The following is an 18,787-nucleotide window of genomic DNA, read 5'->3' as shown; positions in this document are numbered from 1 at the left end:
CTTATGGAAATCAAACGTCCCTTAAGTCAATTGATGATAATATTCTACAATGTGAAATGCATTATCATATGATATGGGTATCAGCATATATAAGTAAGGCACCAAAACAACCAAAATAGTTAAAAAAAAAAAAACTTAAAATAAACCAAAACAATCAACCAGGGGGTCTTAAGTTAATTGATTGCATTACTACAATATATCAATTTGCTATTCAATTACTATAGTAGTTTTAATTCCTAAGAAACAATAAAAACAAAAAAAATTTAGAAAAAGAAAATTCAAACAACCAAGAAACACTAAAAAACTGAGAAAAAAATAATACACAAATTAAAGAAATGAAGTTTCAGTACTATTGTGCGAGATTCAAGGTTACAAAGTTATTGTCTGCATATTTTGGCCCCTTCGATACTAGCTAGTTATGCCATTGCCTACCACGTGATCAATATAAGTGCAGGAAGAACCATCGAGCCATCGACTATACATTTGTTGAACAATTGGACACAAACCATATGTCATGGGTAGATTACACCTTTATATATTGCACTTTTATTTAACGTAGTAGGGTCTAGTAACCATCGAATATGTCAATATAACAAAATAAAAGTCAAATATATAGCATTGTGGTCATGGGTACACTACAAAAAAAGGAGATTTTTTTACATGTTTACATTAACCAACTTTTGCCACATCACTAATTAGTGACGTGGCAAAAAGTGCCACGTCAATAAAGTTTTTATTGATGTGTTGAATTTGCCACGTCACAAATTAGTGACGTGGCAAATTCCACACGTCAATAAATAGCAACGTGTCAAACATTGTCACGTTGCTAAATTTAAATTCAATAAAAAAAATATATTTAAATTATGTCCATTAGTGACATGGTGAAGTATGCCACGTCACTCTTTATTGACGTGCCATTTTGACATGTCAATAATTTGTTGACGTGTTAAAATGATACTTCAACAAAAGGTGACGTGTAAAAATGACACATCAAAAATTTTTGACGTGCCATTTTGACATGTCACCTTTTATTGACGTGTCATTGTGACACATCAATATAGGGTTGACGTGTAACAATAACACGTCAAAAAAGGTGACGTGTCATTTTAACACGTCAAAAATTATTGACGTGTCAAAATGAAACATCAACCCGTTATTGACGTGCCATTATTTTACACGTCAATAATGGAATTTCAATTATAATTAATTAATTAATCATATTAATTATAATATATGTGTTTAAAAAAAATTAAGTAACAAAATTTAATTGGTGTATATATATATATAATTGTTGGTATATATGCAGGGACAGAGCCAGAAAATTTTATAGGAGGGGGTCAGCCAAAATTTTTTTTCAATTCATTAGAATTTTTTTATTAAAAAAAAATTATTTTGATTGTTTTTTATGAAATAAGGACTATCGTAAGGACCAAAAAAAGTGAGCATTTGAAAGTAAGCGCCCCCCCCCCCCCCCCCCCCCCCCAAAAAAAAAAGAAAACTTAATGGGTATGACCCAAAAGAATAGGGCCAAAAGTTTTTATTGAATATGGCCAAAAAATCTAAAAATATGGTCAATTTTTTTTTTTTGAGGGGGCACAAATAACTAAACTTAAAACTTTACTTTTTTTTTACTTAAATATTTTTTTTCCTTTTTTTTTTTTTTTGGGGGGGTGGGGCATAGCCTACCCCAGTCCCCCCTCCCTCCGTCTCTGTACATATGGTGCATTTTAGAAATCGTTCTAGTAATATTAATATAACCATAATAATTTTAAAAAATAAATTACATAATACATTTTTTTTATACGATCCGTAAACCCCACATAAACCCAATACGAAATTAACGAATTAGAGCATTTCCATTGGAAGAGCCAAATGCTACTTTTATCTAAAATGACTCTTCAAATATTTAAAAAAACCCTACATTGGATTAGTCAAAAGAAAATGTAAAATAGATATTTGATTAGAGCATTCTCAATGGAATAGCCAAATGTTACTTTTATCTAAAATAGCTCTTCAAATGTTTAAAAAACCCCTACATTGGATTAGCCAAAAGAAAATGTAAAATAGATATTTGATTGGAAGAGCTAAAAAAAAGGCTAAATGTAGCAACACTTTTTAAGGGAGCCATTTTATTTTTTATTGTTTCTCTCACATGTTTTCTCTTTTTCCCAAATTTTTTCCTACTTTTTCTCTGCATGTTCTCTTTTTTCCAAAACTTTTCCCATTTTTTCTCTCACATGTTCTCTTTTTCCCAAACTTTTCTCACTTTTAATAATATTTAAATGATATAGATAAAAATATAGTTAATCGAATGTGGATGCATTAAAAAATTCATTAGCTAAACTAGATAAAAGTGAGTTTTAATGAGCTATTTTGCATAAAAATTTGACTTATTTATTGAGAATGCTTTTAGGATTGATCTAGGAGTTTTACTCGTTTAATTAAATAAGGTATACATAACATATATATGTCTATTCATAAAAACAGCCGCCTTTGTCATTTTTCAACAAAAAACGTTGAAATTTTCATAAAAAATCTTGAAAAAAGCAGATACATGCGTTTCATCAGATAACTTTAAATGAGATATTAATTAATTAGAGCTTAGCGTACGTATATGCTTATCAAAAACGCACTTTGATGGCCTTTTCTTCTCCCCATCTTTTCCCAATCTGATTATTGCAGGACGGGTACTTCCACTAAGTGTTAGCGTAAAATAAGGAAGCTTAATCTCTATCTGATTCTGTCGATCGAATGCGACTGCCAACAGCCAATGCTGCTTTATTTTCCATTATGTCTGGTAACGTCTAGGGCAGGCTTGTGTATCTGTTCAACCAGATCATGCTACGTGTCTACTCTATCTTATTTTGAGACATGATCAATGCCAGAATATTATACCTCGATCGCTTCTAGAGTACTTTGTCGTATTGCCAGGCTAGCTGCAGCTTTTGTCGTATTGCCAATTTTTTCAATTTTAGTTGCTCTAATTTTCAGAAATTATTGTGATTGATTCTCAGAACCCATATTGAAGAGTACTTCCAGCGTTACGTACGACATGCCGTGTCCAAAGTAGCATTAGATCTATCTTCTTCTAACATGAAAGAGGTCGATGAATTTGGGTTTTGGACATCTCGGGACATATGTTGAATCCCAAAACTGATACAATTTTTACAAAAAAACACCTCCAAATTTTAAAAATAATACTAATTAATTACGTTACGTTCTCGAATTATCATTCTACAGTACTCACATGCATGTACTTACTAGTTTTTCATTTGAATATCCAAATTATCCCTACATTTTAGAAGGTAAGGTGATACTTGACCCCTTCAAATTACTTACTTAATTAGTTATAAGTTATATCCTCGGTTAGATTATATATGGCTTTAAAATAATTGCCAACCAATGACACGTTTATGCATATGCTATATTTTGACTTCAAATACCCAAACCCCTAAAAACTGTAAAAGACAAAAGATATAAAAATATATATAATAAAGAAAAATTATTAAAACTAAAAAGATTGGAAGGGGGAGGGGGAGGATGGCTGAATCATGCCGCCTGCAGGCTTCGATGGTCATATCAGCCACCACCTTCTCAACATTCCTCTTTTCTTTTATAATTTATTTATATTGTTTTCTTTATCTTTTGCAATGAAGTGCTAGTTTGAGAACATATATGCATCAAGTGTCACTTTTTAAAATGTAGGGATAACTAATTGGGTCCCCAAGGGATATCTCAATAAGCTGAGGACCACGTCTTATGAAGATGATGTCACTAGTTCGAATCCCCCCTCTCCCCTCTTGTGTGGATATGTCAAAAAAAAAAGAGATAATTAATTGGAAGTTGAATAGGAGAGAAAAGATTACAGATGAGATCCACAAACCTACCACTTCCAAACAATTAATTATTGGAAGAGGATGTGTGGCACTTATAAATCCAATTCTACTCTTTTTTTTGTTAGATTTTATGTTGGTGGTAGATCATGTGTCAAAAATATAAGTCTAGGTTTAGAGTTGGGGTTCAAAACAAAGTTAAAATTTTTTTTTGAAATGGAAATCTGAGGATTTCATTGATTAAAGATCACGAGCATAAAGCTCTTACAGCACAAAACATAAAGCTTTGCAAAAATCATAGCTACATGCTATAAGGTTACAAAGTCATTGATACAAACAAAAATTCTTACAATCAGGTGCTATCTATGACTTCAATCTTCCGCTAACTCATATACAAATACAGTTAAATAGCAGCTCCGAGCATACTAGATTTAAGGCATGGGTAGCCAAATTTTCTAACAATATTTATTTAAACTGGCCGTGAGAGACAACTCCTCACACCTAATTATTCAAGCCGTGAGAAATAACCCCTCACACCTAATTATTCATTATCACTCATAAGGGTAGATCTATAGATAAGAAACTTCTTATTCAAAATAAAAAATACAAACAACTAACAAGCAACCGTAGCGGCCGGGGAGAAGATGAACGACACAACACAATGGAAGGTGGACAGACGCATAGCAGAGAGGCCGAAGTTGCTAATCTGGTCAGAGAATACCTACAAAAATAGAGAGGGAAAAAAAAAAGGGGGAGGGGGAGGGGGAGGGGGATGGTAGGAGCAGGAAGTAGAAGGAGAAGGAGAGAAGAGGGAGCAGATCTACTCCCTCATCCTCTCAAAACTGTTTTATAAAACAAAGTTAAAATTGAAGAACAAAATACTCTGATTATAAATCCGTTTGATAGTCGTTAATTAGAATGTGTCCTTTAATAATTGAGATCCAAGCTAAGAGCTTCGCTCGCGGTCTCCATTACAAGATGTTTGAATAGAGGTCTTCTAGTGTCAACTTTTTATTTTATTTTATTTTTTTAATATTTATTTATTAAGAAACTAAAAATAAAGAAATGAGAGAAATATTAACGTCGATCAAGTCATAATTATAATTAACCCCTAGATATATATGAGAAAGTACGCTTGCTTTTGCTCACAAAAATTCTGGATCATATCACGGACTATAATCATTGATGATCAAGCTGATGGACAGAGTTCAAATTAAATGCACCAAATTAAGCAAACTTCTACCTTATTAACTTGTCTTCCTTTGGCACAGGCATAAGACCAAGATGTACTATTTGTGTTTGATAACCTTCGGGTTGAGGATGGAGTAAATTGGTGTGGGGCCTTAATTCTCAAGACTGGATTTTTAGTTTTTAGTTTCTTATTTATTTTTATTTTTATTTTTTTTTTAGTTTTTGTCTTTGAGCTACCTATAACCTAGATCTAGTATGCACGAATCAGATATGTTCCTTAAATGTAATTATATATGGGTTAGCGGAAGCTTGAAGTCATTTTTATGATTTTGTAATCTTCATAGCTTTTGGCTATGATTTTTCAAAGATGTATGCTTAATGATGAAAGAGCTTTATGCTCGTGAAATTTCATCAATGAAAGTTTCATATTTTTTTAAAAAAGAAAAATATATTAGAATTTTTGAAGAAGATGTGTAGGTGCAGCTATGATGAAGCTCTGAATTAATGAGGCACGTGTATCAATTCATACTGGTAGTTGGAATTGTATACACGGGGCATGCATTAATCATCGCAATGAATTAATGTGGGCAGAAAAGGAGAATCCAATAATGATGATTTTGATAAGAGTAAGTATAGTGGGGCAATTAACTAATTAATTAATTAATTAGATCCTTCTGTTTGTATCATATCATACGACGACACATGAGGACTGAGGTCCCTCTTTTTCCCAAGTTTTGAACCAAATTCATTGTCACGTACGTATGTCGACTCACATGTTGGCTTCTTTGGTGTTTCAAATTAACACGCAACTAGTTTTACGACGGCACTTCTCCATTTCCCACTTAGGATAGCGACCTTAATTGACGACGACATATAGCTATAGCTACTTTTCAAAATTTCAAAATATATTAGGCAACAGACTATATCAGTTTTAATTTAAACACTTCTAAAAATTAAATGCCTAGTAATTATTAATTAATAAGAATAACAACAACAAAATCCTAATGTTTTAAAAAGTGGTCACAGGCCTACAGTAAGGCAAAAGAAAAAGAATTTGGGACATTGCTAGATTATCGTACGTAATTGACAGTCCAAGGAAATAAACAACATTGTAACAGCAAAGTGGCAATTTCCTTTGTCGGTGGTCCAATAACTGATCTTCACATCTCTGTGAACTCGGGAGCCAAACTTTGATGTGATGACCCAATTGTAGCTTTCATTTGACCCAACATTCTTGATTATTTATTTTTTATACTGGTTTGAGTTAAATTCAATTTGGCCCATTGAATGATAGCAATGAGTGTGGTAGGGATTTTGTTCAGATCGATCTGTATGTTATCAGTGACAGTGAGCCGGATGGGGGTGGATACTGCCCATGCCTCCAAACTTTATTTTTATTTTTTTAATTATATATAATAAAATATAATTTTTTAACGTTTTTAATTTTTTTAAAAAATTATTTTTTTAAAAATTAATAATATGGACACGTGTCAATTTGTGATTGGTGCTAACGTGGCGTTTCATCAAATTTTGGACGAAATTTAGATGAAAATACTATCTCTATCTTTATGCAAACCAGAAGTATCTCCTGATTCTTGTGATAAAAAGTAAATATAGGGGGCAAAAAATAAAAAAAGTTAAACCACATGAGTAAATAAAGTATTTAGCCCTATTTTAAATTCTTTAATTAGGCTTTATTCTATCTTCTTGTATGGTTTATTTTCTTCTTTTATTTAGTCTAGATTTACTTGTTGATCTTCACTCCCAACCACTTTATAAATAAAAATCAGTGTAAGACTGTTCATGATATACTTCAACACTAAATGTAGCTCTAACCCTTCTTGAGTTCTTTCTCTGCTTTCGCTATCTTTCTCTCTCATATCTACGAAACCTAAAAAACCCAAGCTAAACTATATAATATTATTCAACGTGATCGATCACTGAGTTTTTCTTGTTTGTTTCGATTGATTTGTTTTCACCAATCGGATCTTAGATTTTTCATACATCCTAACAGAACTCTAGTCTACACTTTCTTTTGTTTTTGTTGGTTCCCCCGTCGGTGCTGCTACTCTACACAAACCATACTAAGGATCTTACCCAAACCAAATGGAAAAAGTAAAGACAACTAGGGAGTAATATTTAAAAGAATATATAGAGGATTTTATCCAATTATAAGCAGGCAAAGAGGTGGCAAAACTTTTTTTTCTCAAATTACCTGCCCCAGTCGCAACTTAAGCCAATAGTCCAACTTGTCGACTCTGTGGGATCCAAAGGCAATATTATAATTCTCATTGTGATTCTTGTGACTCGACAACCTACAGACACGATTAAAATATATACGCCATGTACGTGGCGAGAGAAGATACGCTCCGACCCATTATAAAAGGCCATCGAATTGCACCAGTTTTGCTTCATCCTAAACCCAAGAGCCCAAAATGTCTCCCAAATACTTGCTACTATTGTTGCTTGGGGTGGTGCTTCTCACCACTCACTCTCTTGCTGATCACCACAAACCTCCCCACAAACCACCACACCACCCTCCTACAGCGGAGGAGCTCTCCCAGGAAGAAACGGCATCAACCTTGGATGGCAAAGGCCACAAGGGACACAAGCCGCCACACCACCCTCCTGCACTCGACGAGTCTCTTGATGAGAAAAAGCCAGACCCGGAACACAAGCCACCGCATGGGCATTTCCCACGACACCCTCCAGCAGAGGAAGCTAAAGACTCGCACAAACCACCCCACCATGGTGGCCACAAGCCACCGCACAAACCTCCTACGGCCAACTGAGTGCTTAGGCTAAGTATGTATGTGTAATAATATAATAAGAGCTGCTATCGATCATAGATGATGTATCAGTTGTTGTTGCTGCTGCACTTGTACGTCTTGTAGCTTATGAGAGCATGGCATGCACTTAATTTGCTCCAGTTGTGTAGAACTTTCACTGTCACCGCTCTATTTTAATATGATATCTATGCTTATATTATGATTTGGCTTTCTTCTCCGCTGGTAGTAAAAGTTTATATATACTATGGAAACAGTATTTTAGGGCAAATATTCATAATGGTGTTGATTGATGACTGGCACCGAGAATAACATCGATCATCACTATAATATTTTACAAGAAGAACAAATTATATCAATTATATGAGATAAAATAGTTTATTAATTTGACCTTTAACAGAAAAATCATGACTCCAGTAAGATATAATTGTTAAAAGAGCAGAAAAAAGAAAAAGATAAAAAATGAGATATAAGATATGTACAATAGAAGAGTAATATTATACACACTCATATTTCCATACTTTTTTAGGGGATTTTTAAAATCAACATTGAATTTTAATCCAATAAATAAAGATTTAAGTTATTTTAAAAGGCACAATATAATGAGTATTTGTGTAGCATTACGCACAATATAATAGTACATATGAAATCAGCCGATCAACATACATGTTGTTGTCAACAACTGTCCACTCTAGAGTTATATGTTTCTCACTAAAGTAAGGACATATCTTTTAGCTTTCATAATTCTACAGGCCAAGAATCTTTTGAATGTCTCTTATATCACGCTTACAAAATTTTACCATGGGCCACTACAATCATCAGCACCACTAACAATATTGCCGCATCTTCCTTCCATCTTGAGGATTTTTTTATTGCTACATAAATACTATTATTTTGTTGATCTTTCATTTGATTCTCTTAACTTTTTCTTCTATAATTGTACTGCATATTTGACTCATGTCTATTAAAAATAAAAAGGCCGTTGGTTGCTCTGTATCATATAATATTGAACTCATGGACATAAATACCCTCCCTGCCAACGCTGTGTCTGGAAGACGGAATGTTAGTTGTAGACCATAAAGCACATGTACAATTAAAGGACCAATGATTTTAAAACACATGGGTAACACTGAAACAAGGGACTTCAGGCAGATAAAAAGGATATTCTGGGCGCTTGATTATTTATGCCATTGGATATTTGCATAAGTTCAAAAGGATATTCTGGGCCCTTCATTTAGACCATCAAACCCTATATATATATATATAGCACAATTCATTACTTTGGACGACGCTTTGCTCTTCCTATATATATAGGGAAGCATGTCATGATCGATGCATGCATATATGTCTCAAGTGATGAGAACTTGGGCTGGTATGGCTTAATTATCCTATGAAATCATTCATCTTACAACCACGTTTGCCTTCTCTCTTGAATCTGGAACATCAATTTTTTTAACTGGAGATGTTCAGTACTTTTGTGTACAGGATGTAAGCAGCATCCTTTCTTTCATGGACTCTGACATTCTTAACATTACTAGAAAATTCCAGTGAAAAGAAAAGTTTAGTCCAATGAAAAAGTCAGTTGAGCTAATCAACTTCTTCTTTTTCAATGTTTGTATTTTTTTTTTTCTATTTAATGCGGGAGATGGGGATTCGATGGTTGCCATTAATGTAAAACTCTGCCTGCTGGTTGCAAGTTTGCAACTATTGTTATAATTTAAGATAGTTTGCTAAGTCGTAGTTCAATCGACTGAGACCACACCTAATGAATTAGAGGTTGCTAGTTCGAATCCCCCTCTTCCCTTTTGTGCGGACATGTTAAAAAAAAAAAAATAGTTTGCTAAACCATTTCTAGTTAGTGGCAAATGTTGGTTGGGTATTCTTCTAAAAGACAAATTATTGGGGTGTCGGTTGAGTACTGTGGCCAACTACCGATGGTATTCTTTAGGCTTGGTTTGGCCAAACCTAATAGTCTTTAGGGGTAATCCAGCATCTCATTTGGAGTTTGGTGGTAGTTTGGTCACTATTTTTGGTGTTTCGGGGTGGTTTGACACTCCTCTCTCATCTTTTATTTTCTTTTTTCATGATTTCGTATTTTTAAATGATGTGATGGTGCTTGTGAGTAATGCGTAACATATTGAGAAAGTGTAAAAAAGAAGAAGTAGTAATATACTTAAGTGAACCTAAATTTATTAGCTTAACTTTTTGAGATAGAGTGATACTCAAATGTATATATATATATATTAATGTACTCTTAATTATGAACTCTATATACATTTATCTCTCTAACAATGCTGACTCAATCACATGTATACGTACGTGTCAAAATTTGAACAAGTGATTTGATAACTGTGCATACCTTAATAAGTAAATTAATATATTTTAAATTTAATAAAATATCAAGCCAGTACAGTATCTTTTCTTGGTATTTATTTTGAGAATGAGTTACGATAAAACACGAGGATCTCTTCTTTAATCTAACCACGGAAAAAAACAAATTGACAGATAATGCGACAGAGTCACAGAAACCATCGGAAAATGGTACATGTCGGTGCTTTTAGAATGAAGTGGCATTCTTTAACAACTACATGATCGGTGTGACTCTGTCCTCAACAGTTCACACTCATTTTTGAATGAGCAAGCTAGACGCTACGTTATCTTCCATATTTAATATGGCACCTTAAAGATCGATTGATACCTGCGACCCCACAGATTTTAACAAAAGTTTCAGGTTACAGACCACTGAGGCCAGCCGCCGACGGTGCTGGCCAGCACTAGTCAATTAAAATAGTAAAGGTTTCACTTTGTTTGCATCTTTCTTTTAATTAAGTAACCGGCCTATGTGGGAGATGGAGATCAAACACCATGTGGGAGAATATTCCACTTAGTTTATCGAAAGTAGCTGATCACTGTACATTTATCATGCCGACATATATTAGATTGAACGGCGCATAATGTCGGATCCATACTTCAAATATTGCATGTGGATTTAGCCAAGTTTATCCAAACTAGCTGACATATGACATGACGACATATAGATATAGAGATTGGGTTGAACATCGTCGCACAACGTCGGATCAGTACTACAAATTTGGTGTGTTTTGCTTAATTATACTTTCTAGTCCTACTGAGACGACTTGAGTGGACTGCGTACGTACATGTTACATGACCAATATGTGGAAAGATATGCACAGGAGGCCTAATTAGGATATAATAATAATTCAAGGGAAGATTTAATACTGAACAATTGATACTAGGAAAAGCCTGCTAGGTGCATGCATTGTCAAACTTTTGAACTCAATAGGGACCAAAATGGACCCCTCCTACACATACAAAATACTGAAGAAGAACACTTAATTGACTTTGAAGTGTGCCTACATCCTTTTACAATAAAAGCAAAATGCGTAATGACATATGACATGACGTAGTCTATTGTCTCTCATGCCTTATAGAAGGCCAAGAATTCTTGTTGATTTCAAACCATCGAGAGACCAAAACATGAGTAGCAAATACTTTCTAGTGTTGCTCCTTGGGGTGGTCATCTACGTTCACGTATGTTGTGTAATCGTTTCTAGTGTTTGTAGTTTGACCAGTATCTTATTATCGAGCATCGACATGTTGTGTACTCAATTTGTATGAATTTTTTATCACGTGCGACACATTTCAATATTGCTTAAATTTTATGGGTTTGATAAAAGAGTTTTGTTTTAAGGGTTTTTTTTTTTTTTTGTCGGAGAAAAGCGAAAAGAAGTTATTTGGTAATAAAAAGAAGGAAATTGATTTTTTTTGTTCAGAAAAATTAAAAATTAGTTTGAATTTGTTACCAAAAGTATAACTTAATTTATGTGTAGGGATTGGAGACAAAACATAAAGCCACATTTCCCTTTTCGCATAAAGCTGCAAACTATTCTTATTATTTAATATTTACACATATAACTATATATGATCACTTGTCTCAATGGTACGTAAAATCTCATTCCTCAAATAAAAATCTAACGACATTATATTCAGCTGTAAAATAAAAATAAAAAAGTGAAGAAATTAAAGGCATTATGGGTACGTTGGTCTGATAAAACTTTTTAGAGTATTCAAAATTAATTAAAGATAGGTTTTCTAACTAATTCTCAGCATTTTTTTTTAGAAAAAACGACTAGAATGAGTCCACATGTCATCTTCATCTCTCCCGTTTATTAAAAAAAAAAAAAAAAAAAACAGTCAACACACTACCAAAAAAAAAAACAAGTTAGTGGCACTTGGCTTAGTGTCGTTTCACCAAACTTAAGCAATAAAACGACGCCTCTGAACTAATTTGAACAATGAGGTAGCACTTTTTATGATTTTCAAACTAATTGCACAATTCTATGATTTTCAAACTAATTTCTAGCACTTTTTATAAAAAAAAAAAAAAATTGAGAATTAGTTCACGTGTCATTTCATTTATTGGCGTATATTCTAAAATGCCAAGAATTATTTGGCATCTCTCATCGTTGAAGAAATTTGTAGGCTTAATTCATCTCATAAAATCGGTTTTATAAGAGATGATTGTCCACTTCTTATAAATATACCTAAGGTTTGATCCACAAGCAATGTGAGATTATTTCTTAACACCCTCCCTCACGTGCAGGCCAATATTTTTTCCGATCCTTGTCACAGGGTAAGTGGGCTTCATTCATCTTGTGGTATGCTCTGATACCATGAAGAAATTTGTGGGCCTAACTCATCTTATCAAACCGGTTTTATAAGAGAGAGTTGCACACTCTGTATAAACATGTCCAAAGTCTTATCCACAAGCAATATGAGATTCAACAAACGTATGTAGATTTATGCCAAAAAATTAACGACGCCTTAAGCAAATGCCGATATATATACAATTTTTAGCGACTTTAATTATTATTATTATTATTATCTGTATCTGTGTAGTGATAGGCAGAGCAACCATGGGATAAAGTAAATGTCGTTGAATTTAAAATAAAGTGGCATTTTTTAATTTAATGGTTACGTCTTCATGATTGGGTACCATTGAGCCCAAAACCAAATATTTAACCACCACATGATCGGTAGGCCTCTATCTTCAACCGTTCACACTCATTTGTGAATGAGCAAGAGACTAATTTAAAGATTGATATATTTGTCTACCATTTTTTAAGCTGATTGGTGGACATAGTAGTCAATTAAAATAATGCCTGTTGGCAATTACTGACTTGTTTTCAACAATCGGATCTTAGATTTTTCATACATGCATCCTAACAGAACTCTAGTCTACACTTTCTTTTGTTTTTGTCTACACAAACCATGCATACTAAGGATATAAAGGATTTTATCCAATAACCAGGCCAAGAGGTGGTATAACCATTTTCTCAAATTACCTCCCCCACTCGCGACTTGAGCCAATAGTCCAACTTTTCAACTCTGTGGGATCCAAAGGCAATATTATAATTCTCATTAATTATGATTCGACAACCTGCGGACTCAATTAAAATAGACCATGTACGTGGCGAGAGAAGATAGGCTCCGGCCCATTATAAAAGGCCATCGAATTGCTCCAGTTTTGCTTCATCCTAAACCCAAGAGCCCAAAATGTCTCCCAAATACTTGCTACTATTGTTGCTTGGGGTGGTGCTTCTCACCACTCACTCTCTTGCTGATCACCACAAACCTCCCCACAAACCACCACACCACCCTCCTACAGCGGAGGAGCTCTCCCAGGAAGAAACGGCATCAACCTTGGATGGCAAAGGCAACAAGGGACACAAGCCGCCACACCACCCTCCTGCACTCGACGAGTCTCTTGATGAGAAAAAGCCATACCCAGAACACAAGCCACCGCATGGGCATTTCCCACGACACCCTCCAGCAGAGGAAGCTAAAGACTCGCACAAACCACCCCAGCATGGTGGCCACAAGCCACCGCACAAACCTCCTACGGCCAACTGAGTGCTTAGGCTAAGTATGTATGTGTAATAATATAATAAGAGCTGCTACTGATCATATATGATATATCAGTTGTTGCTGCTGCTGCACTTGTCTTGTAGCTTATGAGAGCATGGCATGCACTTAATTTGCTAGCTCCAGTTGTGTAGAACTTTCATTGTCATCGCTCTATATTAATGTGATATCTATGGTTTTATTATGATTTGGCTTTCTTCTCTGCTGGTAGTAAAAGTTTATATATACTATGGAAACAGTAGTTTAGGGCAAATATTCATAGTGGAGTTCATTGATGGTTGGCACCGAGAATAACATCGATCACTATATATAATATTTTACAAGAAAAGGAAATTATATCAATCATTTTACAAGAAAAATCCTGACTCCAAAAATATATAATTGTTAAAAGAGAGGAAAAAAAGAAAGAAAGAAAGAAGGAGATATAAAATACAATATAAGAGTAATATATACTACACAGTACACACTCCTATTTTCACACTCTTTTAGGGAATTTTTAAAATTTTTATTGAATTTTAATCCAAAGAATAAAAATTTATCACAAATTCAATTATGGTTTTAAAAAGTACTTAAAAAAGTATAAAAATGGATGTGGAGAAGTGAGTATTTGTGTAGCATTACGCACAATATAATAGTACTTACGAAATCAGCCGGTCAACACGGGTTCGATCAACAACGTACTGTGCATACTCGAGGGTTATATGTTTCTAGCTAAAGTAAGGACTTATTTTTTAGCTTTCATACTTCTACAAGCTAAGAATCTTTTGAGTGTTCGTTTATGGCACTTACAAATTTCTACCATGGGGGCCACTTCAATCAACACCACTAACAACATTGCCGCATCTTCCTTCCATGTTGAGGATTTTTTATTGCTACATAAATACTATTATTTTGTTGATCTTTCATTTGATTTTCTTAACTTTTTCTTTTAAAATTGTACTGCTTATTTTACTCATGTCTATTAAAAATAAAACTAAGTTAAGGAAATGAAGGGGAATTGAAATGGAGAAGATCCTTTTCTGTCTAGAACATGGAATGTTAGTTGCAGAAAATATTAAAGCACGTGTACAATTAAAGGACCACTGGTTTTAAAACACTTGGGTAACACTAAAATAAGGGAGTAGTTCAGGCAGATAAAAAGGATATTTTGGGCGCTTGATTTATGCCTTTGGATATTTGCACAAGTTCAAATTACCCTTTGCCTTACATATATATATATATATAGCACAATTCATTTGGACGACCTTTTGCTCTTCCTATATATATAGGGAAGCATGTCATGATGATGCATGCATATATGTCTCAAGTGATGTGAACTTGGGCTGGCATGGCTTATCCTATGAATTGTCATCTTACAACCTCGTTTGCCTTCTCTCTTGAATCTGGACCATCAATTTTTTTAACTGGAGATGTTCTGTACTTTTGTGTACAGCATGTAAGCAGCATCCTTTCTTTCATGGACTCTGACATTCTTAACATTACTAGAAAATTCCAGTGAAAAGAAAAGTTTAGTCCAATGAAAAAGTCAGTTGAGCTAATCAACTTCTTCATTTTCAATATGGTTGTATTTTTTTTTTCTTCTATTTAATGCGGAAGAGGGAGAATTCAATGGTTGTCATTAATGTAAAACTCTGCCTGCTGGTTGCAAGCTTGCAACCATTGTTATGAATTTAAGCTAGTTTGCTAAACTATTTCCAGTTAGTGGCAAATGGTCGTTGGGTATTCTTCTAAAAAAACAATAAAATTGTTCGTTGGCCGGGTATTCTTCTAAAAGACATATTATTGGGGTGTCGGATGAGCGTGGCCAACTACCCATGGTATTCATTAGGTTTGGCCAAGCCAAACCTAATAGTCTTAATTTAGGGGTAGTCCATCATCTCATTTGGAGTTTGAGAGTAGTTCGGTCACTATTTTTGGTGTTTCGAATTCGGGGGTGCATGGTTTGACACCCCAGTCTCTCTCTAATCTCTCATATTTTATTTTATTTTTTCAAAAAAAAATTTTTATTATAAATTTTTTTATGATTTCGCATTTTTTAAATGATATTTTTCGATGATTTCGTATTTTTAAATGATGTGGTGGTGCTTGTTGTGAGTGTACGTGTTGTGTTCCACATTGAACAAGTGTAAACAAAAAAAAGGTAATAATATACTTAAGTGAACCTAAACTTATTAGTTTTAAAAAAATGTAATTATATTCTTATTATTTACACATGAATATAACGTCTTGTAGTAAGTTCTGATACCATGAAAAAATTTGTGGGACTAGGTCATCTCTAGAGAGGGTTGCTCACTTCATATAAATATGCCAAATGTCTTATCTACAAACAATGTAAGATTATTCCTTAACACGCTTACGTAGATTTATACCCAAAAATTATCGGCATCTTAAGAAAATATGCCGATATATATAAATTTTTGGCGATTTTAATTATTATTATTATTATTATTTATTTATTTATTTTTTGTGTGTAGTGATAGGAACCATGGGATAAATTAAATGTCAGTGAATTTAAAATAAAGTGGCGTTTTTTAATTGGTCATATGCATCTTCATGATTTGGTGCCATTGAGGCCAAAACCAATTAATATTTAACCACCGCATGATCGGTGGGCCTCTATCTTCAACCGTTCACACTCATTTGTGAATGAGCAAGAGACTACTTTAAAGATTGATATATTTGTGTACCATTTTTTAAGCTGATTGGTGGGCATAGTAGTCAATTAAAATAATGCCAATTGGCAATTACTGTCTTGTTTGCATCTTTCTTTTAACCCCTTGTGATGCGGTGTACCGATATGATGCAGTACTAAAGTCACCGAAGTAAGTGGAAAAGGAGAAACATCATGTCCATGTGGGATTTCCGCAGAGTAAATCGATATGATGCAGAAAGTCACCGAAGTAAGTCGGAACGGAGAAACATCATGTCCATGTGGGATTTCCGCGGAGTAAATCGATATGATGCAGAAAGTCACCGAAGTAAGTCGGAACGGAGAAACATCATGTCCATGTGGGATTTCCGCGGAGTAAATCGATATGATGCAGAAAGTCACCGAAGTAAGTCGGAACGTAGAAACATCATGTCCATGTGGGATTTCCGCGGAGTAAATCGAAAGTAGCTGACATATGACATGACGACATATTTATATAGATTGATTGAACGGGGCCACACGTCAGACTTCAAATATTATTGCACGTGATGATAGCTTGATTGTCCATGAATCATAATAATGTAAGCTTTTCGCCACTTCGCCACCTACCTCAATAGGAGTTTCTTTTAATTTCCTACTCGATCTACTCAGTTTTGCTCATACTTCCAACTGAGACGCCTCGATGAAGATTGTGAACGTACATGTTAAATGAGAAATATGTGGACGCTCTTCATTTCTTTTAATTGCTTGGACCTTTTGGTGGGAATAATATATATGGATCCCTAATAATATTGAAGAAATAAGCTTTTAATAACTTTGTAATATATATCTGATTCTAATTGAGATTTCATGCTATTAGGACCCAAATGGCGAATGTGCGGGGAAGAGCTAAATTAGTTTATTTCTCATCACTCTAGCCTTCACCAGGAAGAACAGCCTTGGTGCATGCATATTGTCAAACTTTTGAACTCATTTGGATCCAAATGGACCCCTCCTACGCATAGAAAATACTGAAGAAGAACACTTATTTGACTTCGAAGTATGAATACACCCTTTCACAAACAATGCGAAATGCGTAATGACATATGACATGACGTAGTATATTTGGCTCTGATGCATTATAAAAGCCTAACAATTCTTCTTGTTTTCAAACCATCGAGAAAGCAAAAAATGAGTAGCAAATACTGTCTAGTGTTGCTCCATGGGGTGGTGCTTCTCAGCACTGCCTCACTAGCTGACCACCACGAGCTTTCCAAGCCCCATTCTCCTCCTAAACACAAACCTCCGACCCCACTTGATCACGGGGAGAAGCCATTTCCTGAACACAAACCGCCTCTCAAGGGTAAGGGAGACAAGCCTCCACCGGAGCACAAGCCACCGCATGAGCATCACCCCGGACGCCGTTTACTAGAGTCAGCTTCCTTTGAACAAAATTCAGCCAGTTTGGATGGTAAACATCCAAAGCCACCCCCAAAACACAAGCCACCAACATCCTCACTTGACAAAGAAGAGAAGCCGTTCCCAGAACTCAAGCCACCAACCAAGCCGTTTGACGAACCTCCCAAGCGTAAGGGAGAGAAGCCACCACCGGAGCACAAGCCACCCCATGATCATCACCCTGGACGCCGTTTACTGGAGTTGTCTTCTCTAGAACAACAAAATTCAGCAAGTTTGGATGGCAAACCTCAACCTCCCAAGGGAGAAAAGCCACCTCCGAAACACAAGCCACCAACTCTAGAAGATGATGCTCCTAAGCCTAAGGGTAAGGGAGAGAAGCCAACTCCAGAGCACAAGCCACCCCATAATCATCACCCGGGACACCCTTCAGTGGAGGATGGCAAGGACTCCCACAACACACCTAGGAAGTTGAAGGCTCCAACTGCGCCCGAAAAGAAGCCGCCAAGTCCGTCTCACAAGCCACCCCACAAACCTCCACCAGCGAACTGATCATGATCAGTGCATGCATGCATGTTTATATATTTGTAGAAATTAATAAGAGCTGCAGCATATGCTACCTTTCTTATGAGTCACTGTTTCTATACATGGAACAGTTACTATAGCTACAGACATGGTACTCATCTAGTCATCTATGTTCACCTACGTTGTGTACGTACTCGTTTTTAGTGTTTCAATGAATCGTTTTTCTATCACGTGCGATACATTTCTCTATTATTTTTTATTTTTTATTTTATTTTATTTTTCTAATCAATTATGGAAAAGCGGGTTACAGGGCTAATTGACCACTAAAGGGGTGGGCTCCCCAACAACAAAACTCAAAAGATAAATGCAGTACTGATGCAGTGTGACTTAGTGGGCTGCATCGAAGAACATTAATAATCAGCGGATAAATACTTCTAGATCTCGATTCTATCAATAAAAAA

The 18,787-nt window shown here is 35.0% G+C and overlaps 1 protein-coding gene across 1 annotated transcript; it reads left to right on the top strand.

The window, feature by feature from the left end:
* The first annotated feature begins 13,371 nt into the window (after window positions 1-13,371).
* LOC132178283 (uncharacterized) lies at window positions 13,372-18,556 on the top strand. The gene is made up of 4 exons (XM_088515673.1): window positions 13,372-13,735; window positions 15,189-15,250; window positions 16,625-16,812; window positions 17,506-18,556. Exons 1-4 carry the CDS (start codon window positions 13,388-13,390, stop codon window positions 18,351-18,353), a joined length of 1,446 nt encoding a protein of 481 aa, XP_088371799.1. The 5' UTR covers window positions 13,372-13,387; the 3' UTR covers window positions 18,354-18,556.
* Window positions 18,557-18,787: the final 231 nt, after the last annotated feature.

This window comes from Corylus avellana, chromosome 4, assembly GCF_965113065.1.
Source record: "Corylus avellana chromosome 4, dhCorAvel1.hap1.2, whole genome shotgun sequence".
NCBI classification, from domain to species: domain Eukaryota; kingdom Viridiplantae; phylum Streptophyta; class Magnoliopsida; order Fagales; family Betulaceae; genus Corylus; species Corylus avellana.
This window is presented reverse-complemented; position numbering and strand designations above follow the sequence as displayed.